A 21,728-nucleotide genomic window follows, 5' to 3' on the forward strand; every position below is an offset into this window, starting at 1 on the left:
TGACCCAATATCATGTCACGATTAAATTGATACAGCAGTAATTTACCTACGCCAATTTTATTTGTACTTTTCTGACCTTCTTTTGTAACGAGAATGTAAACAAATATACGCTAGATAGTAATATTTATTGATCTCTGATCTCAAATGGAGTTTGTGGTGGCGTGTTATAGGGCAAGCCAGGTGTGGTGTTATAAAAATTTAATCAGCAAGCAGTGAACATCTTAACAATCTAGATGGGTCCAACAAGTTATTTTCTCCAATACAGTACATTCTTGAAAAATAGTCGCATAAAAAAGGAAGTGGCCAAAGGACGCTCGCCAAATACCGTATACGGTATTTATATTTATATTATATACGATATTTATATGCCCTAGATGAAGGCCGTTTTGCGGTAAATCTGTAACGGCGTGTCGACTAATTTGAGTTTCTTGACAATCTGAGTCGACTTGTCCAAATCGAAATCCAGCCTAAATCCAGACTATGCCAAAGCAAGAAACAAATCACAATGAAAATTACTTTGAAGACAAATTTCAATCAAACATTTAGGGAATTGTACCTGAACTTGAGAGACGGACTGAATGGCCAGCAGACCTTTGCCTTGAGGTGTCAGTGGATTCCAAAACAAAGATGTACAGTGCATATGCTCTGGCGTGTATTTGAGCTGTCTGTTACGGGCCCTGAAAAAAAAAAAGCATAAGAAATTGCTAACCAACGTGGGAAATGAATTTTGGTCAGCTATGAAAGACATTTCATGCAAGATTTGATCAATCTGGGCTGAACCCAACCGATTTACCTGTGAAAACGTTTCTGAGCCTTGGCTACTGACTGGATAGCAAAAGCTTTTCTCATCCATTTCTTGGACGTGTGGATCATCGAATTTTTCTTGTCCACTTTGCGCCCTAATAATTTTTCAATAATTTAATTTAATTGCCCTAATAATTCTCAACTCGTCAACGTGTTTTCGGATCAGTTGCAGACTTTCTTCAATCGTTCGCTCACCGTCGGACGTCGTTTGGTGTTCAGACGACGACGGCGCCCCCGCCTCCCGCCAATGACCGTTGATCTTCTTGACCGGTTTGTGGTTCTCCAGGATCGTAGCGTCGTCCCGCTCCGAAGAGTTGGTGCTGGTCGAAAGCGAACTCAACGTCGATATGGTGCTGACCGAATCCTGTTCGACGGCCATATCAGACTGTTGAGACTGCAATCTGTCTTCCATGTCCGGCTCTCCGTTTTCGACCGGCGGCGGCAGTTGAATCAATGAAACGGCGTGGCGAGTCAGCGTTCCGGTTCGGCGGCCGTTTTTAGTGTGTCCGTATTGCGACTCCTCCGACTGGCTGCTGCTGCCGTTGACCGGCACGAAAGTGACGTAGGCGTCTTCGCAATAGGAATCTTGAACAAGTTGATCGCTGAGCTCTTCAGGAAACGATTGAGAGTTCTTCAACAAAGACTTGGCCTTAAGAATGTCGGCGCAAAAGCTCTGCGACTTGGGCAAACTTGCTCGATTGCCTTCCGACTTTCGCCCTTCGACTTCGACCCGTTGTGGCTGCCTGGGCGGATTCGTTTGTTTGATTTCAATCGGCTGAGATTGCGGTTTGATTTCAATCAGGAGCTTCGTACGAGGAGGTTCGTTGTCGGCCGCCGTGCTGTGGGCAACCATCATCCGCGATGCTTTGCCTGCTGCCAGACCATTCTGGGCAGCTTCTTCTTCGCTGTCATAGTCCGGATCGGGTATCAGCGGAGTAGAATTGACAGTCACGCTGACGCGCGGCTCTTCGTTTTTCGCCGATTTGACCTGGACATTGGGACGGGAACTGCGTGGCGGTAAACTCTTGGATCGTGAAGCTGCCGAAGATGGAGGTGATCCAGTCATGGAAGACTGGACGTTCGTCATTTTCTTGGATGCGGTCGGGCGGAGTGTCATGTAGCCGACGTTTTTCATATCTTCCGGCAGGACGTAGAGCTTGGCATTGTCACTGGGTCGGAAGCTGGACATGACTGGAGTCGTAGGACGGTCGCCACCGGCCGCAGCGACGGCGGCATATTCGCTGTGAGCTTTGGTAACGTCAACTCGGACAACCTGAGACGGCGGAGGTGGAGGTGGCGGCGGATGATTTGGCGGAGGAGCCGTACAATGCGGACTGCCTGCTCTTTTTGGAAGAGTATTGCAATTGCCGGTCGAGTAAATCGGACGGCACGGCTTAACGGCGCGGTAGTCGCGATTCCCCAACAAATTCAATTGATCGGCGATCGGAGTAGTTGCGTCTTCTCCGTCGTCATCGCCATCCTCCTCCTCTTCTTCCGTCTCATCTCCATCGTCGTCGTCTTCCGACTGCTGGTAGGAATCCTCAATGTTCTGCCAAGAGCCGTGATAACGGACGCCGGAATGGCGTGGCCCTCCCGGTTTGGAGGCAGCATTTCCAGGAGCCCAGGAGCGACGCGAATTGCGTTGATTGTGAGCCTGCAGCTCCATGCCGTAGACGTTCTCCTGGCTCTGACTCTTTCGCCAATCTTTCGCCGATGGAACATCCGGTGGAATTTCGACTTCTGCTGTCCAAGAAGAAGTCATCACCTCGCCATTTTGCTGCTGTTCCCAACACAATTCCGGTGTGCTGTGGAATTCCTTGTGTAGTTTCAACAGCTCTGCCGACGTCTTCTGCTTCTGGACAAACCCAAATGCAATAATTTCATCATTTCAGTGTAATAAAAGAAGAAAAGCTTTACTCTCATGCGCTTCATTTCAGCCACACTGGCGTAAACACGGGGTGACCGGTTGTTCTCCGCTGGTGGCGCTGGAGGGCTGACAGCAGTCGCGATAGATAATCTTTCCAGATCGGTGGTTGAAACACGCCCAGATCCTGAACGCGAGCGAATCGAAGCTGTCCTTGACGAAGACGAATTGGAATAGATATCTTCCGCCGTCTCCGTACTCGATTGAGAAGATTCTATCACACACACGATAAAAAGGAGAACGTTAACCGATTTGTTGGTATTGATTTCAAGCATCTTGGTCGTCGTGTATACCCATATCGTTGAGTGCTACAACCATCGAGCGAGCACGGGCGCGACCGACACTTAGCGTCGTCCGGGGATCTCGTTTCGGTGGTTGTGGGGGCCGCCCTGCAAACGAGAAGAAAATCGATAAAGACGTCGTCGTCCAAGAGACTTGCAATTTCCGATTACAAAGTAGTGGCAGTACGTTACCGGGTAACTTTCGAAGAAGTGTTGAATACTGTCGACTACTGTTGGGGACTGTTAAAGCATATTCGCTGACTGATTGGCTGACTGATTGGTTGACAGGTTGGACGGTGGCGGAGCAGATAGTCAGCTGAACCAAATTACCCGAACGACGGATACAATCGACCACAGTTTTGTGCGAAGCCTTGGCCAAATCTTCTCCATTGATCTGATGTAAAAAAAAAAAAGGAAAAAAATAAATAAATTCGAACTCGATGGAGCAATTCAAAGAAACTCACAGCCAGAATGAAATCGCCAGGCTGAAGTCCGGCTCGGTCGGCTACACTGCCAGCTTCGACACTATCCAAATACTGTAAAGCCGGAACTCGATTCTGAATAGGGTTGAAATCCTTCATGCCCGTCATTGTCTTTGCACCGCGCAGCACGAAACCAAATCCTCTCTGGCCCTTATGCTTTATTATAGGATGACAGCCCGCGGTTCGCTGTACCTAAAACCAAACAAGTCGTCAGTTTTAAGTTTGACTGGTATAAAACTTATCAACCGATACTTACAGAGACTTCATCCGTGGAGTCGTTCCGTAATTTTGTGCAGTCATTTCTCGGCGACCGGCAGCTCTGGCTTCTATGGTCTTTCCCAGTTGCAAAACGGGAACCGGCACAGGCAGGGTCATGCCCATATTTGGCACACCCGTAGCTTTGGAGATGACAGCCGGGCTGGGATGATGTCGAGCCGCTGCGATAGCGGCCGGATTGCGCAACCTGACTTCTTGCACGCAACTGGGAGGAAAATAGCCACTGTCTCCCCTTAACCAGCCCTCCAACAGCCCACAGTCTGTTGATCCCGTCACTAAATAATGGTGATATTTAAAAAATTGGTTCGTCATTGTCGAGTTTCTCGAATTTCCAGCCCATTGAACTGCTAATAATAAGCAGGTAGTACGTTACCTTCAATAATATCCCCCGGTTGCAAGTTGAGATGGTTGGCTTCCTTGCAACTGTACGCCTCCGTGCAGACGACTGTCATGCCTGGTAGGACCAGCGAGTGCTCAGACGGGGTATTTGCATCGTAGCTTCCGCCGCTTCCACTGTTGGACGTGCCAACGCCCGAGCTATCACTGACAATGTCGCATTGGTCCACGCTGATTTTGTCTGCACGAGGTCATAGGAAAAACGAGAGAGAGAGATTTGAGTCATGCAAAGATAAATAATCAAAACAATAAGGCCCAGCAGGCCGGTCATTACCAGTCAAACTGCTTCCATTATCTTCGCTTTCAGCCGTACAAGAAGAGGAGCTACCCGTATCGCTGCGCACAGACACGGTGCTCATGCACATGGGATTCGATTCCAGCCAGCGGTCAGTGCTGGAAGGCGACGGGGAGGGTTGCTGCTGCTGGCGGCGATTCATCGACCTGCTAGTCAGCGAGCTGTACACCAACGTCGGGCTGGGCGTGCTGCTCGATCCGGTCGTCGACGACGAAGCGATGGAAGACGCGTCCAGCATCATGGCATTCGACGACATCGAATGCCTCATCGACAGTAGTACGCCAGACTTTCGCCGACGGGGATTGAACGATGGAGTTTCCTTGAATGCCACTACAGTCAGTCGTAAACAAGAGCAAAACATTTTTTAAAAGTCAAGTATGACGTTTTTTACGAGCGGAAAGTGTCGGACGGGTTTATATTGCCGATGACGACTTACCGACATCCTCGCCTCTAAACCGATGGATAAGAGCGGCTAACTCCAGGTTGCCGGCAATTACCGCCACCTGGTAGGGTGTCTGATTGGCGTAGTTAAGGGCTTCGCGATCGGCCCCCCGGAAGAGCAGCAGTCGTGCGCACGCTTCCTGATTGTCCACAGCACAGACGTGGAGGGGCGTGTTGCCCGACGCATTCTTGGCGTTCATGTCGGCTCCGTAAAACAGCAGGTTCTCCAAATGCTAGACGAGTCCATTACGGCAGGCCTGAAATTCAAAAAAGAATGTTGAGATTCTCCTTTTGGTTGAGAGTTGAGTTATTACGGCGCATTCCGTGAAATTCCTCGTTTCGTCATTTTCCGGATAACTAACCAGAAACGAACCCCATTAAAAATGTACGACTATCTTTATTACAAATGGCGTTTTGTCGCAATCACAAGTTGATGCATGTGAACATGCCAGTTCTACACCTTATTTTTGATTGCGAGAAAGTTTGCAACTGCTCAGCCAAGTCTGCAACTCCACAACTACTTTCAAGAATGTGAGAGCACATAAATATCACATGAAACCTTAATGCAATGGTATGTGGTGGAAAATGTCAATAATTGTCATGCTGCCACCCATTCAGAGCTCGAGGATGTTACAGACGTAATATGCAAAGACAAACCTGGTGGACTTCATGCCATCCCTGAGCATCTTGCACACCGTGGATGGAGTAATCATGAAGGAGTGCCTGGCATAACATTGGAGAGGCTTTGGCTGACACTGCGGTCCACAGAGGAGTCAGACCTTTGGCATCACAAACATTAGGGGAGGCCCCCAGGTCCAGAAGAGTTCTCACAGCTTCTATGCTGCTCTTCTCAGAGGCCCTGTGCAAGGCGGTCGATCCGCATCTCGTTCGGTAATCGATCAATGCACCGCCACCAACCAGGGCCAGAAGTAGTGACCCGGGGCGAGATGAAACTGCAGCCAACGTCAGTGGGGTCTCTGTACACGATAATCATTGAATAAGTATGACGAAAATAAAAATATATTTGATGCAAATTGTGACGAAACTGTCAAATGGAAATCGTCAGTCGAGAAAAACCCAGGGCATGTCACTCAAAACAGGTTTTTACCAGGAAAAATGTGGGCGTTTGAAATTTCTGCGTAAACGTCAGGGGGAAAATATGACTGATCGCAGCGCCATCAACGGCCAAATAACTCTTGGCCATTTCACAACCCAGGAATGCATAATTTTATTACATTTTATATACATCTCTCTTGCTGTGCACACACTCTCCAAGGAATAGATCGACACATTAATTTTTTGTTTCAATTCACGTGAGGATTTCCAAATGGCCTACCAGCTCTCCCATTCATTCTTCCCAGAAATTCTATTTTCTACGCCATTTTATTCAGTTCGACAGGTACATATAGAAAAAAGAAAGAAAAGAAATAGTTATATAAATATCCCCTTAACGACAGAACCAATTTCTAGTCCACGAAAAGCGACGGGGGGAATGTCAAATGCGCGTTCTTTTTGAACACACACAATTCGTAATAGGATCACGAGGGAATAGAGAAGAGGACATGGCCCCCAAAGAGTCACGGGACTTATAAAATCACGTGTACTACCAACCACACAACTATTTTTCTCCTCCCAATTCGTTGCTCCAACGCCATCGGATGGAAAAAAGTGAATGACAGTTAAATGGGAAATTTTCTACCTCATCCGAATGATATACCGAGAAAAACAGAAGAAGAAGACAAAACTTACCGCCCGTCTCCTGACAGTGAATGTTGGGATCCAGCCCTTTGGCACACATTTTGGTAATCTTCTCCGTTTGGCCGCTGGTCACGTATAGTCGAAGAAGCGACGCAAGTTGACGCGTGTGTGCAGCGAACGCAGTTGCTTCTCGTCCAGATGCAGCATCTTGTACACACGCCTCTTGTACTTCAACTGTACATCGAAATAATGTTTTTTTTGTTATTTTAAGTTGATCTCCTTTGATGTGATTATTATCAAGTTGAGATGGCGAAAGAGAGAACCGTTACAAGTGCGTCCGGCGAACGCGTTTCTTAATGACTAACATTAAGGGTGTATGTACTAGGTATCCATTATTAACAACTGTTTCTCTCGCTCGCTCGTATACACTGTCCGGTTTTTTCTCGAAAACTCATTAGACGTTTTTGAACCGTCTGCTGCTGCTGTGATTCGGGAGAAAAAAGACGATCCCTGGCCGTTAGGAGTCAACCGTCTAATCACGGCAACGGCGCAATAAATTTTGGAAAATGGTTCAGCATTTTTCTCTTTTTTGATCGTAATGGTCGTCATAAACTAAAAAAAAAAAACAACAAAATGAGCGCTCAGCTCATTAACGGGGCTGATGTCATTCTCGTTTTCCGCGAACGTTTTTACTGCCCAGCAGCAGCGAGAGCAGAGAGGATCTCGCTGGACGGACAAGTAGTATACCTAACCGCACTTAATGCATTTCGCCTATTAATGAATGTTTATCTACCTCAAGGTAGCCGCCAGGTCCGTTAAAAGGATAATCCGACAGGGGGCGTTCTTCGTCGAGAAATTTGCCGGCCCGGCCGTTTGACGGCGGATAAAACAGTCCATAGTTGAAACTTTCCTTCAGCTCCTTTAAAAAAATTAAAATTACAAAATAAAATATAATTTTATTTAAAAAAAAAATAAGATAAGTGGAAAACAGTCAAATAAAAATTAAAAAAAAGTTGATTCGTGTGGTTGTGGGTTGTTGTTGCATGGGTGATTTTTTTGTTTCCAAAAAAAGATCTACCTACGGTAACAACAACAACAACAACAACAAGTGAGCCATCAAAATCCCACACGCGGATCCACAAGAGAGATCCGCCGGCACAATGCTCTCGCCGCATTCTTCGATCAAACAAGGACGAAACAAGGAAGAAGAAGACGAAAAAGAAATATTTGGAAGTTGTACACAAGTATGTATATAAAGCTTCGTCATGGTTTACGGGAAAAGGTTCACGTCGAGCGCACACGTAACACAAGCGTGCTGCCCTTGCGCCACAGTATTATATCATGCGGTGAACAAGCTCATTATTCTGATTTCATTTTTCATTTTCTGGTTGGAAAATGAAAATAAACAAAATTCTCCGCTTCGTCGATTTCGTGTCCATTTTTCTTTTCTTTTTCTCGAGAAAAAATAAAAGAGGCGCGGCCGCCTGGGCACGACAATCAATTGGCAACTCGGGGAGGATCTCATTTCATTAGCATCCGCATCGATAAATCCTAGCGCAGTACGTAAGAGAGTTGGATTGCAATCAGGACTAGAGAAGAGAGTATAAGATCATGGCCAATGCTGAGGTAAAAAATAAACAACATGCAACCGACCACCTTGGCTAAATACAATATGGTGGGATGCCGTGCATTTCTCATTATAATGCAAGACTGGGGCGGTGTCATGGCAACAGCGTGTGTGTAGCGTGATTCGATTTCATCCCCACCCAAGGACAGTGAAAAATAAAGACAGAAGAAGAAAAACAATCAAAGTTGGAAAAAAACAAAAATAAAAATAACAAAGTTAGTAGAACACCTCTTACCCGATACCAAGAGGCCACCTGTTAGTTTGTTAACAATTTTTGAGAGGTATATAGGGACCGGGAGTGGTTTTTTTTTAATAATCCCGGTAGCACACAACAACGGACAGACATCACCAGCAGGTCGAAGACGAAAAAATTTCAAACAACCAACCAAAACATAAAAACAAAAAATATAAAAAAAAAACACATATTAAATTAAAAATAAGAAAAAGAATATCAGTAATACTATACACCCGAGTAATAATATTCAAATAGATGGGCTGATAAGAAGTAAAAAGAAAAAAGTCTATATGGCCGAAAAGATAATAAACGGTTATAATAATAATAGACGAAGAGCCAAAAATGGTTGGAAATGAAACCGGGAATTCGGTTCAGACCGAAAATCATCGACGCATATCGCCTTTTGCTGTGCAACAATTTGTGTGAACCTTTCTAGAAGATTCCGTGACCTTCTTTCTTCTTCTTCTTCTTCTTCTTGTTCCACCTGCTGGCCGTAGAGCATTAAAACAAAAAAAAGGCTATCGTGAGTCGGAGTGAGCTGCTGGAGAGCTGCGTGAATCGGGTGAGAGAGAAAAGCTAGCGCTTCTTTTTTTGGCTTTAGCTCTTTCTCAGCGGGGTTTATTGTTTCAATAAACGAGTCCGTCTCGCTCGATTTCCAGGGCGAGCTAATTAAAGAAATTGATGGGCGGCACATCGTCGTACGACTATATAGACTCTCCCTCCATTTCCCCCTGGTATCGCGTTATATCACACAGGGATCCCCCCCTCCTCACCCATAAACCAAACCAGTCAAACACAACAAACAAACAACAAAGCTGATGATATTAACGGCCCCCGTGCGAAAGTAAAAAAAAACACACAAATAGCCAATTGGATTGGACAATAACTGCCCGGCGACGCAAATGAAACAATAAGAAAACTAAAACACTACATAATTGACGACACACGACGACACATATATAACATCCTGGTTTGAAATGGGTCGAATGAAAAATCATTAAAAAAAAAAAAAAACAACGTCACAATTTGACGGGCGTCAAAGAAAAGTGACGAAACCTGGTAACCAGTTCAAACGAGTCAACTAGACGAAATGAGCCCAAAAGTTTCTAACACACAACTGAGTAAGTAGTAAGAGATGTCGACAAACAAGTCATTTGTGATGGGGGCTAATTAATAGTTATAGCCAAAGTTGGCTGGGCACTCACTTTAGGCAGGCTGGCCAAACATTGTTGTTTGACATTCCAGACGAGCTCTTCGCGATGAAAGTGGATCACCTTCTGGACATTGAGTTCCGGCACGTAAATGCGGACGGACACGGTCGTCGCATTGACAGCAGGATCGTGTTGCAGCTGCTGATGATGCGGAATTATTTCAGAGCCAGCGGCCGATTCGCCTCCAGCCGCGATGCCGCCGCCGCTGCTGCTGCCCAGCACCATCGACGACACGGCCGATTTGATGCTGCTATTCTCCTCCATCATCATCATTCTCCTAATTTTTCTATTGGCGATGATTGTTGCTCGTTTTCTTCTTCTTCTTCGATTTGTCGAGAGTCGTGCGGGTTGTTTGGGCAGCCTGGACTTCACTGGACGGTGGCGGCGACAGCTCTCTCCGGATTCATTTCACTTGTTTGCCTGGAGAACGAGAAGAAGAGAGAAAGTGTCAAGACATGCCGAGTGCGGGCCCTCATCCGTAAGTGTACAACGACAACTTGGCTCAAAAAATGGGAGCTGTCACAGCTTTCTTTTGCTCTCATTTTCCCCTCTATTTCGTTAACTAAATAAGAATCATGTGACACACATCAAAATCCTCCCGCTGGTGAACGTGAAAAGAGGAAAAAAGGATGAAAATAAAACACGCTCGGCGTTCGGTTGCCGGCTGGTTGGGCACACACCGTCCGTCACACAATTTGACATTTCCTTTTTGACGAAGAAATACTTACGCATCAAAGCCTCGGCGTCTGTCTTTATCTGCACAACACGCACAAGGAAAGACAAGAAGAAAAAGGGAAATAAAATTCCAGAATAAAAACAAAAGACGACGACGGAAGACGAGCAACACAACAAGGTTCACGACCGCCCGAACGAAAGGGAAGTTGATTGCCATTTTCCTGTGTGTGTGTGTGTGTGTGTGTTTCTGCTGCGCTAAATCCCGGCGGAGAGAACGCCCTTCTATCCTCCCCATTCCTTTTTTTGTTTCACCCGACCAACGAACGAACGAACGAACGAACGAATTCAATACTTTTGAAGAGAAAATCAAACTTAGTGGCAAATGCCGAAATGTTGTACATATTTTGAAGTTGATGGCGTTCCGCCTGATGCCGATTGTGTGTGTGTAACTACTTGTATCTTCAATCGATGAGACTTAACATGGACAAGTGACAAACGGAATGACTATTTGTCGTCGTATCTTTATCTTCAATCTGATGTGCAATTTACCATTTGAAATACGTTCCCATGTTAATAGGTCACACGTTGGGTATGCTCGTTTCGAACTGGCTGGCGAATTATAACTCGTAATTTTACGACGGTAAATGAAATCAAAGTTTGAAGGACTTGTTCGATTTGTGCTCCTGCGACATTCCGCAGAATAGTGAACAATACCTAAATACAGCTATTGCCCGTTTGAGTATGTATATTCACTGATAGGTGGCGTAATTAAGCATTTACTTTGATATTTAAATAAGTATTCTTTAAATTTTTAAAATTTAAGCTTACATTTGAAGCGTATAAATAAGTAAACAGATTGTCCCCACGGCATGCCATACATAGGCTACGCCACGTTTTCAAAATGAATTGAATTACATTTTTTAAGTACTTATAATTGAATCTAGTAAGTAGGAGTGTAGGAAGTAAGACTATTAGGAGAATATAGCAAGAACGAGTAACCTGAGCCCCGTTCAAATCCGGGGAACTTTTGTCTAGCGTAAATTCGAACTCTTTTGCTATTCGCTTTTCTGTAGCTTAATCATCTGCCCGTAATAGATTTAAGCATGGGAAATCTGCCCAGTACTTTACTTTAAGATTATCACGGCGATGCTATAGACATCTGGTGGTGATGCTGTATCATCAAAGATTGCGTCATCACGGCGACGACATCTGGTGGTGATGGGCATGTTTGGGCATGTTCCATTTTGGGGGAGGAGCCTGTGTTGACACAGACACAGGCTCCTCCCCCAAAAATGTCCGTGACAGACACAGGCTCCTCCCCCAAAAGCTTGCTGTTTTATTATATATGGATAATGTGAAAAAGTAATAATGAAATGGAGTAGACTTAGGCCCACAGCCCACAGTAAAAGAGTGCACTTTTAGTCTTTTACCATGCAGATTTGAGATTTGCTTAGTAACTTTGTGGTAATTCATGAAAATATGAAAACATTATTATTTAAGACAATTTTGTATTTCAGATTCTCATCGAATGATAAATGTAACACTTTTGAACTGACATGTCCTGTCTATAAGCTACGTGTCTCAATTAAGGCCAGACCATGCCCACAATGTTGATGTTCAGTTGGCTATTTAGGTAATTAAAGAACCATGTTTGGAAGTTGGTATCGTGATGCAATCTTTCGTGGGTTAACGGTGGCATCAGTAGCACAATCATCCTATTGGGAGTTCGAACAACCCACGTTTGAAGCTCCCCTCCGTCCAGGAAAGTTATGTTGAGAACCTCTGGCGTTGGCTGTTGGTCTGCAGGAACGAGAGGAGGATCGGGGGTGTAGATCTGTTCGCAAGTCGGTCGAATCTGGATGTCGTGACGAAAGTTCTGGAAAGGTTGCTTGCAAGTTGGACATTCTAGCTTTATCTGGCACCAGTCAATCAAGCATCGGAAACAAAAGACATGACCGCAGTCCGGGGTCGCTTTGTTGACATGCGAACTCAGACAAATAGCACAAGTACCGTCATCGTACTTCCGAACGTCGCTGGGACTGGCAGTACCGGTTTCTTCTTTATTAGTAGACATTGCTTTATTTGATTTATCGTTTGTGGAATTTCAGGAATCCGTGTAAACTAATCTGTGAAACTTCATGACTAACCGAGATCTTATGTAGACAAGGACGATCCTGGAGGCTCCTGCAAGTGAATTCCCAGGACATTTTTGTCGATTAACGTTAGAGTTTTTACTCATTTTCTGGTTAGTTTAACTGAATCAGCTTTAACTCATTAAAACCGACAAATTTCAATTTATTTTACGTAGTTTACGATTAACGTAGTAATTTTAAATTCGGAAAACCGCCATCGTTAGGACTGCATGTCTGGATAATTGAGTAGACATAACTGGGTATTTCGTCTGATCAGTAAAGGGAGCTATTTTGAAATATTATTGTCTTCATCCGATTACGTGTGCGTTAATTTTGTGTTTATCAGACCTTATTCTGCGCTTCTAAAACAAGGCAATGCGTGACAAAATGCACAAAATTTTCGGCTGAAATTTAATTCACTTCAAAAAAGATCAAAGACATAACTTAGTCTAAGTGTAGTATGTAGTTGTGCGCAATGGGGCACGTTTTAAGTTTACTCATTAGAAAACGTAATAAACGATAAATGAAAATAATTAATTCTTTTTAATTTGCCAATAGCAAATGATTTAGTTTTTGAACGCATTTCTTACTTTTTAAACATGAAGTATGTCAGGATGGCCGAGCGGTCTAAGGCGCCAGACTCAAGCTCACAGCTTGCCGGGTATCCCGGTTGAACAGAATTCTGGTCTTCGATAGAAGGCGTGGGTTCAAATCCCACTTCTGACAATTCCTTTTTATCATTTTAAAAGTTTTTTGGTATTCCTTCATGGAACACATAATTTTTTAAAACATTGTCCTCGCATGCTAATAGCCTAATACATTTTGGTAGGAGTATTTCATATCAACAACTTCGCAGGAGATGTTTTTACGTGGGATATTAAATTAAATTAAACAAAAAAAATTAATCCAACCCATTTGTCAAAGTTGTTATCGTAATGTTGTAATATTAACCTTAAAAAAATGTCGAATTATATAGGAAAATTGTAAATGTGAGACCTTATCATCATAACACGAATAAATGTATAAAACTCTATTTATGAAAAAGAAGCGTACGGTTTATTTTTTCCAATTGTAAAATTCATAATCATGAGGGATAATTCAAAGTTTTCAGGTGGCTTTCGAGTAGCTAAGACAATCTGCAGACTTTGCTCTCCGTGATTTTTCAAAGATAACCGTATATTAACCTCGGGCAGCGGCCAAAGCATGAGCGGCCATATGAGCGCGACGAGCTGCGGCCACTTCGGGGGTCTCCTGAACTTGCTGAGTCATAGCCCAAGGCATGTTGGTGAATCTGGCGGGCAGGTAGGCCACGATTCCATTGGCAGCAGCGGCGGCGTTGTATGCCCGGTAATGCTCGATGGTGGCGGCCATCACTTCAGGGGTGTCTTGAACCGATCGTTTGCCACGAGCGGCGGCCAAAGCGTGAGCGGCCAAGTGAGCTCGACGGGCAGCGGCAACTTCAGGAGTCTCCTGGACTGGCTGAGGCATAGCAAACGGCATATTTGCATAACGGGCAGGCAAGAAGGCCATCAGCATTCCGTTGGCGGTAGCAGCGGCGTTGTAGGCCCGGTAATGTTCGATGGTGGCGGCCTTCACTTCAGGGGTGTCTTCGACGGATCTTTTACCGCGGGCGGCGGCGTGGGCTGCCAAGTGAGCGGCCCGAGCAGCTGCTACTTCGGCGGTCTCCTGTGCCGGAGGCTGGAGAGCGGAGTAAGGGAAGTAAAGGTACGGGTTGTAGTTCCAACCGGCCGGGATCTGGGCAGAGACGGCGCAGGCCAAGGCAAGAAAAACGGCGAGGATCTAAATTGAATAAGGAATGAAATGTATATAAAACCACTCATAGTTGAACTTGACATATAAATTGAATCAAAGGGAAATAATGAACTTACATAGATTTTCATGTCGATTCGCTTGTGATTGTTAGCCGGAGTAATTTGGAGCTGAATTAACGAAAATTAAAGAGGCAAAGGGGCTTTATATACTTGGTGGTTATTTGCGTTGTTGCTTCCCGCGAGCAAGGTTCTTATTGGAAACGCATCACTTCTTCCGCATACTGGCATTCTTTTTTTGGCCAATAATCCCGCCTCCCTCTCTTTTTTTTCGATGGCTGTTTCATCCGATTTCTCAATAATTTTTTTTAATACTACATAGACGATATTCTATACTGTTTTGATGTTTTAGTTTTCTATTTTTGGGTGGAGTTCGTCTGGTATCTTTTAGTTGACATCACTAAAACGTCAAAAAACACCTGTCCAACCAAAATGAGGTGACCTCGAACAACCCAAATGTGACCAGGTAACAAAAGTTTTTTGCTGACATCAATCCGAAACGACGAAAAGTGAAAAGTGTTTGACATTTGTACGTGATATTAAAAGAATTTTTGGCATGCGCGAACGATAACGCGTTGTTAGTATGGAGACGAAATATTTACGTTCATTTGGATAACTCAAAACTGGCTGAATTTTCCTGATTTACTTTAGCCAAATCTAGCAACTGGTAAATATATGGATTCATTTTTTTGTTGATCACAGATGGCGATAAACAGTCCAGAAAAATCATATTTGCATATATTAATTTTTTTATCACATCAAATGGGAATACTCCATTCGAGAGCAATAATTTTAATTCAATACTTTTATTTCAAAAGAAAAATATTGTACATTTGACAGATCGTGTGGCCTAATGGATAAGGCGTCGGACTTCTATAAAAGTTAAAGTCATCCGAAAATTGCGGGTACGAGTCTCGCCTTGATTAAACTCATTTTAAACATCTACATTACTACGATTGATTTTATGGGAAACATTCGTATGATATTTCGGTATTAGTCTACTGTGACGTTACAAAGTCATTTGGTTGCTATACTGACAAAGAAGGCAATAATAAATTTTTATTTCGCGTTAATCTGACGATTCTTTATACAACCAACACGCAGTGAAAATCCTAGTATGTATGTACAATCATGACCCCACCCTATCCGCATTCGTTAGTTTTCGTAGCTTTTTGGCTTTAATCATTTTTTGTTTTCCTTGGGAAAGTTGGAAGATGAATATCGTATAAATGATATGATAGTTCCATTTTCTATCAGATCAAAATGAGAATGAAAGGTTTCCTAGAACCTCGCCCAGACTCTATCGATTTTCAAGGACTATCTTTCATTTACCTGGAAAAATAGTGGCGTAATTCGTCGCATCGAAAAAGGTTGAGCCTGGCGATGACAAGATTTATTACAATCTATCTTGATTTGGTGATTGCCAATCTATAAATTGAAAAATTGATCGCAGCACGATAATATTATGTGTGGTATCTCGCCAAAACGCACAATGGCTTTCAATTATAGAACCGAGAATTCCGTATAATCCCAAAATTGTACAATTCCGATTTGCATAGAACAAGGCAATTCCAACAGCATTATATCTTATTTGGTTATATGCACTTAGTATCTCTGTGAAAACGACGGAGCTGGAGGACCAAATGAATTCCCAGAACGCCATTCATTTTTCATTTCAAGATTTGCGGTGTCCCCATTTATTCTCGATTGTTTCCTGGAGGAGCCAGAGCCCCAACAAATAAAAAAATTAAAAAAAATAAAACTGAAATATTAAGAAATAATTTAGTGCCAGAGATTATATATGCGCATCCAACCGGTTTTCCATGTAAAGGTATGCAACACGATAGTTGTTCAGCATTATGAGATCAGCTCAGGTAGATGTAAATAAAATGACCTTGCGTTCTTTGGAGGGAATGCCTGTCACTTGATGTGTTAAACAATCAATTATCGGAATGTATTTCTTGAATGTGACCCAAGTTGCCAGGCGAATATCCGCGAATATCATCCCATCGAACCAAAGAATAAAATCTACCAGAGAAAACGGCAGTATCATGAAAGAATAATGCAAACTTATGTTATCAATTTATCTTTTTATCGGAATTTTCGAAACGCCCTGTATATGACGGTCAAAGTGAGTGACAGCTTCCACACTCTCGTCCTTTTTTAGGCTACATATTTGTAGCTGGTGTACAAATTCGTCTTTGTACACCTTTTGTACACCTTTTGTATATACTGTAAAGGAAAAAACCATTTGTACGCCTCCTTTACAAGTATGCAAATTAGGTTTTTTCGAGTTTTTCACTCTTTTAGCGAAAGGAAGAGACCCAAAAATCTTTTTTCTCTCTTCGTTTCTTCGTTTCTCTCCCATCCCTAACCGTCCTACTCTCAAGTTCTTTCTTGAAAAGCCGCGCGATGGAAATCCATAATGGCGGCTAAAAACGAAAAATGTTTCTAAGTCCCATCACCCAAATTCAATGATGCTTTTAGATGAACACTCGATAAGTTGTTGGCTTAATATATTGTTAGCAAGCTCTTTAATTCAACAATGATTGCTATCAATAGCAATCTTGAAATTAGAAGTTTCTTTTTCTGCCCTAAGAATTAATTGGTATTACAAGCTTCCCAACTACATATCAATAGCTGGTGGCACAGTGGATAAATACTGGCTTGTAGATCTGAGGTTCCGGGTTCAACTCCCGATAAAAGCAAATACATATATGACAGTCTATGAAAGACTCTAATATAGCCATAAATTACAGAATGAGAAGGAGGAAAATATCAAACGATGAGATTAAATGAAGTAAAAGTAAATAGAGATAGAATAGAGGGAAGAAAAAATTTTTCCTTTCATTCTTGAAAGTGGGGGATGGGTGAGAAAAACGGTGGTCGCGCGAATTTGATAAAACAAAGATGTTATGACCTCGTGCCGGGTATACAAAAGGTGTACAAAAAAAATATGTACACCTTATGTACACCCGGGTGTACAAGCTTGTACCCACTTTCATTTAACACCAAGTATGTACACCCTTTGTACGCCCAAAAAGGACGAGAGTGCAAATGGAAACTACCTGGGCCATAATTACTCGGATTGTGCCAGTAAAATCAGGATTCCTACTTAATGGTTGCTGGTTACTGCCACACAGCGCTTGAATTAAGCTACTTCTCAAATCTCAACTTAGGCGGTGGCACGAACGCCAGTTGAGCACGAATATACGATGAGCTTCCTGGGTTTATATACGAAAGGCGTCTTCAACATATATAATATTATATAAAACATAACAACAGAAAAGATTCATCATTCGATATGATTTATTGTGCTACAACCATAGAAGGATGCAAGCAACAGCATTTAAAAAATAACAGACAATTGTTTTATGCCTTCACAGTCGACATTCTGACTCCTGAACAATCACAATTTGAAAATGACCTAATTTACAATTTAATATATCTAGGCGTACAGTTTAACCAGATCGAACGGCAGCTTCGTGAAAGGCGCGGAAAAAGGCCATTTTAGCGGCGTGAACTTCAGGGGTATCCTGGACGGGTTGAGGGGGAGCATCAGCGACCACCGCTGATGGAAGCGGCTGAACGGGAACCACCACTTTCGCTACTCGGGCGGCGGCGTGAGCGTGAGCTCCCAAATGAGCACGACGAGCTGCGGCCACTTCGGGAGTCTCCTGGACCTGTTGGGGCATACCGAATGGCATGTTGGCGTATCTGGCGGGCAGGTAGGCCATGATTCCGTTAGCCGCAGCGGCGGCGTTGTAGGCCCGGTAATGCTCGAGGGTGGCGGCCATCACTTCGGGTGTGTCCTGCTGCTGGATGGATCTTTTACCGCGGGCGGCGGCGTGGGCTGCCGAGTGGGCGGCACGAGCAGCTGCTACTTCGGGAGTGTCTTGGACGGGTTGAGGGACTCCCCAACTGACCACCGGAAGAGGCACAAGAGTCGAGACGACTCCGTTGGCAGCGGCGGCGGCTGAGTGGGCGCGGTAATGTTCAACTTTGGCGGCCCAAACTTCGGGAGTGTCCAAAACGGCACCTGCCGGTTGTTCCCAAACGGGTACAGGTTGTACGGCGACCACCCTGTTGTTGGATCCTCCGGCGGAAGTGTGGGCTGCCAAGTGAGCGGCACGGGCGGCGGCAACTTCGGCCGTTTCCTGGACGGGCGCTGGTTGTGCGGTGAACGGGTAGTAAAGGAATGGATTGTAGTTCCAACCGGCCGGGATCTGGGCAGAGACGGCGGCACAGGCCATCAAGACGACGACGACAACCTTTGGGAAATGTTGCAAATAATTCCATCTGCTATTATAGCTAGTTCTGAGATTAAATTGTTTAGTTGTTTAAAACTTACTGAGGTCTTCATGTCGATTCGCTTAAAAATTGTTGGAGCGCGGAAGAGGGAGGAGAGTGAATTGATTTTGTTCCCAACATGTCGGAGCTTTTATACGAAACAGTTTCGTTGCTTATGGTGCGGTTCTGTGCCTTCCAGCAAGGTTGTAAACCCTTACATTTTGTTCTTCTTCCGCTTTTTAGACAGAGGAAATGATACACCAGTGCACACACGCACGTCTTCCTCATTTTACTTTTCCTTTCCAGTTAAGGTGTGGCTGTGCTCTAGATGCCTCCACAGGAAAGTAGAAGGGGCTAAGTGACCAATAGTGATGGTTGTGACTTGTGACCTTCATTTCTAGGTCAATACCAGTGCTCAACAAGGGAATAACTATTCTGAAAACTTGCATTTAGAGTTCTGCAGAAGATTTTTATTTGGTTCGTCAATATTTTTCCTTTGGAAAATTGAATTATTTTTATAATGTAGACACGCACTACATAAAAATAAATAAGAAGTGGGCTAATGGATATGAAGTTGGACTATTAAATTGGTTGACGATGATGTCCAAAAATTGCGGGCTCGAGTCCCGCCTCGGTCGGTAAATGAAAAAAAAATACGTTTCAAAATAAATTATCTTTTATAAAGAAATGATTACCACGCTGTTATATAGTAGGACAGTGAAAATTATAATTCCATGTTAGCTACGAAGGAATGTGCTTTGCTGTCATAAAAAATCTATTACATAACGGCAGGTTTTTGCCCTTCGGGATTCCAGAGCAGGTAACTTTATGTGCCATAAACAAAAGTCGTCAACTTACGATGATGGAAGACAGCATTTTATATCAACAGTCTCTTTGCGGCCGGCAGTTGAACTACGTTCTACGTATTACTACCTTTTGGGCTCTTTTGATCAGCTAAACTCCCTCACCCTCAGCGATGTTCCTCAGTCCCTTGGCCTGCATCGTCACTCGGCGATATCGTTTTCAACAGTTTAAGCTTGATAAAAAGTTTGATGGTAAATATCTTAAGCTATTTTTTTAGAAGCATTCAATTATTCCACCAAATGGTTCGGTGTTCGATTCCTATTAAGTGTTATAAAATCTCAAATCAACTGAAGGGAACATGTTCATAAAAAGAAAAGAAAATAATATTGATCTATAGACATTATCAGAGGACAACATAAAATCGTTGGTACGGTATTCTAGTCATTCAGAAATTTGTGAATGTTTTAACGCTATACAGAGAGAATTGGCCTTTGGTGTGATATGGTTGGGCTCTTTTTAATACACACATGCACACACGTACGGTATATATTTATTATGTACGCCAATGTGACTTTTGATGCTTGCAAAATGTCGCTTGCACAATTCTACATTAGCTTAGTTAAATATAACCACGGGAAAGAAATATTAGTCCACAGCAATTAATTATTTCCTCAGCTAAATACCGTCTTTATATACACCATATTCTCCGACTGTTATTAATTTTAGGTTAACTTCGACTTTGGTCAATATTCGCTCAAAGGACGGGAATATGGGCGTTGCGGTGACAACTTGTGATGGTATCTTAACTTAGCTTTGTAGCCTACTCAACCGTTTAGCTCTACATCTGTATCCTATATGGTTAGGGTGTATAGTTCGAATGCAAAAGAATTAGCCTACGTGAAATTTGACATACAATTTTTCTACAGGACACGAGAAATTTCTTTATCAGTACCGCAGGAGAAATGTGGGCTGGTCGTCGGGTTGAGAGGAGATTGAAGGGCGAGAAGCTCAACCCCATGCCTTTCTGGTGAGCCAGATAAAAATAATGAAACATACCCTACAAAGATTTAAAAAAAATTGTCGTTTGATGTTGTAAAAAAGAGAAAATTGATTACACGCGTTTTTGTCTGTAAAATGAAAATTGTTGTGAAATTGATTTCGATTTTCCGTAGAAATTGTATTTCGCAGAAATAAAGGAAAAGACAAAGAATATAAAAATATTTGATCTGCTATTTAACAAAAATTTAGTCGACGCGGTAAGAGACTGCGTGGCCAGGGGTGTGGATGACCTTGGTCAAAGTGGCCTCACGGACGGGCATGGCTGGGGCAGCGACGACGGCATAGCCGGGGTAAGCGAAAGGAGCAGCTCCGTAGCCAAAGACTGCTTGGCGCTTAGCACGGACTGCCGGGGTAGCGGCGGTCTTGGCAGCGATGACAAGGGCAGCGTGATCGGCCTTGGCCTTGGCCACTTCGGGAGTGTCCTGGACCGGGAAGGGTGCTACCGAATTGTCGACGGGAGCGACGGGCAAGTCGTTGGATTGGACGCGAAAGCCTCGGGAGTCGGCAGTGTAGGAGACACGGACTTCCTTGCCTTCCGGGTTGACGTAAGCGTAGCTGCCGATCTGGTTGCCGAAACCGTCACGGAGGTTAGTGGCGGCCTGTCCGGGGTGAGCATAGCCAAAGCTGGCCTGACCGAGCTCGTCCTGAGCGTGGTACTGGGTGGCGGAGATAGAAGGGTAGCCGTAAGCGACGGGTAAGGCGGCGGGGACGGCGGCAGTTGCGGGGATTCCAGTGTAGGCCGTGATGGCGCGGACGCCGGCGAACGGATAGGCACCGTAATTTCCGTAGTATCCACCATATCCACCGTATCCGAAGAATTGAGCTTGGGTGGCAACAGCCAACACCAACAGACAAGCAATCTGCGTTTATGGGAAAAACCAAATATTAATTAAAAAATTTTGGTTATGCTTAAATTGAAAATAAATGTTACAGTGGACTTCATTGTCGTTCTCGTAAAGACTAAAGGAAGAGCTCGAGGAGGATGCTGTTGATGGACTGCCACCAGGCTCTTTTATACTCGTCCACCTAACACCCTTGTGATCACCCAAGGTAGCCGAGAACAACATTTTCTTGCCGATTCCTCATTGTTACCACACCCTGACTCAGGGCGTGTCGTGAAATTGTGAACGACCTTGCTTCGAGCCAGTCACTGAGTTTACAAACCGATTCCAGTATAGTTTTTTTCCTTCTTTCTCTACTTGGGAGAGATACCGTCTCAATGTATAGTTAGTCTTAATGTTAAGAAAACTGGTGGAAAAAATTCTTATT

General features: G+C 43.9%; 4 protein-coding genes across 4 annotated transcripts; all 4 read right to left on the reverse strand.

Moving 5' to 3' along the window:
• Nucleotides 1–106: 106 nt before the first annotated feature.
• LOC124193937 lies at nt 107–9,987 on the reverse strand. Its single transcript, XM_046587914.1, is given in 17 exon segments — nt 107–467; nt 557–677; nt 794–899; nt 1,000–2,659; nt 2,722–2,942; nt 3,022–3,117; nt 3,202–3,403; nt 3,474–3,683; nt 3,750–4,042; nt 4,141–4,344; nt 4,438–4,788; nt 4,895–5,156; nt 5,557–5,876; nt 6,649–6,733; nt 6,736–6,831; nt 7,391–7,516; nt 9,665–9,987. Coding segments are annotated over 17 exon segments (4,878 nt in total). The 5' UTR covers nt 9,944–9,987; the 3' UTR covers nt 107–221.
• Nucleotides 9,988–13,510: 3,523 nt separating this feature from the next.
• Nucleotides 13,511–14,494, reverse strand: LOC124193768 (cuticle protein 18.7-like). The gene is made up of 2 exons (XM_046587729.1): nt 14,367–14,494; nt 13,511–14,277 (listed from the first exon to the last, which is right to left on the reverse strand). Exons 1-2 carry the CDS (start codon nt 14,376–14,378, stop codon nt 13,657–13,659), a joined length of 633 nt encoding a protein of 210 aa, XP_046443685.1. The 5' UTR covers nt 14,379–14,494; the 3' UTR covers nt 13,511–13,656.
• Nucleotides 14,495–17,597: 3,103 nt separating this feature from the next.
• On the reverse strand, nt 17,598–18,714 carry LOC124193859 (cuticle protein 18.7-like). The gene is made up of 2 exons (XM_046587845.1): nt 18,658–18,714; nt 17,598–18,577 (listed from the first exon to the last, which is right to left on the reverse strand). The coding sequence occupies exons 1-2, from the start codon at nt 18,667–18,669 to the stop codon at nt 17,768–17,770; spliced, it is 822 nt and encodes a 273-aa protein (XP_046443801.1). The 5' UTR covers nt 18,670–18,714; the 3' UTR covers nt 17,598–17,767.
• Nucleotides 18,715–20,552: 1,838 nt separating this feature from the next.
• LOC124193771 (cuticle protein 7-like) lies at nt 20,553–21,507 on the reverse strand. The gene is made up of 2 exons (XM_046587732.1): nt 21,391–21,507; nt 20,553–21,319 (listed from the first exon to the last, which is right to left on the reverse strand). Exons 1-2 carry the CDS (start codon nt 21,400–21,402, stop codon nt 20,645–20,647), a joined length of 687 nt encoding a protein of 228 aa, XP_046443688.1. The 5' UTR covers nt 21,403–21,507; the 3' UTR covers nt 20,553–20,644.
• Between the last annotated feature and the right edge of the window lie 221 nt (nt 21,508–21,728).

This window comes from Daphnia pulex, chromosome 5 (genome assembly GCF_021134715.1).
Source record: "Daphnia pulex isolate KAP4 chromosome 5, ASM2113471v1".
Taxonomy (NCBI): Eukaryota; Metazoa; Arthropoda; class Branchiopoda; order Diplostraca; family Daphniidae; genus Daphnia; species Daphnia pulex.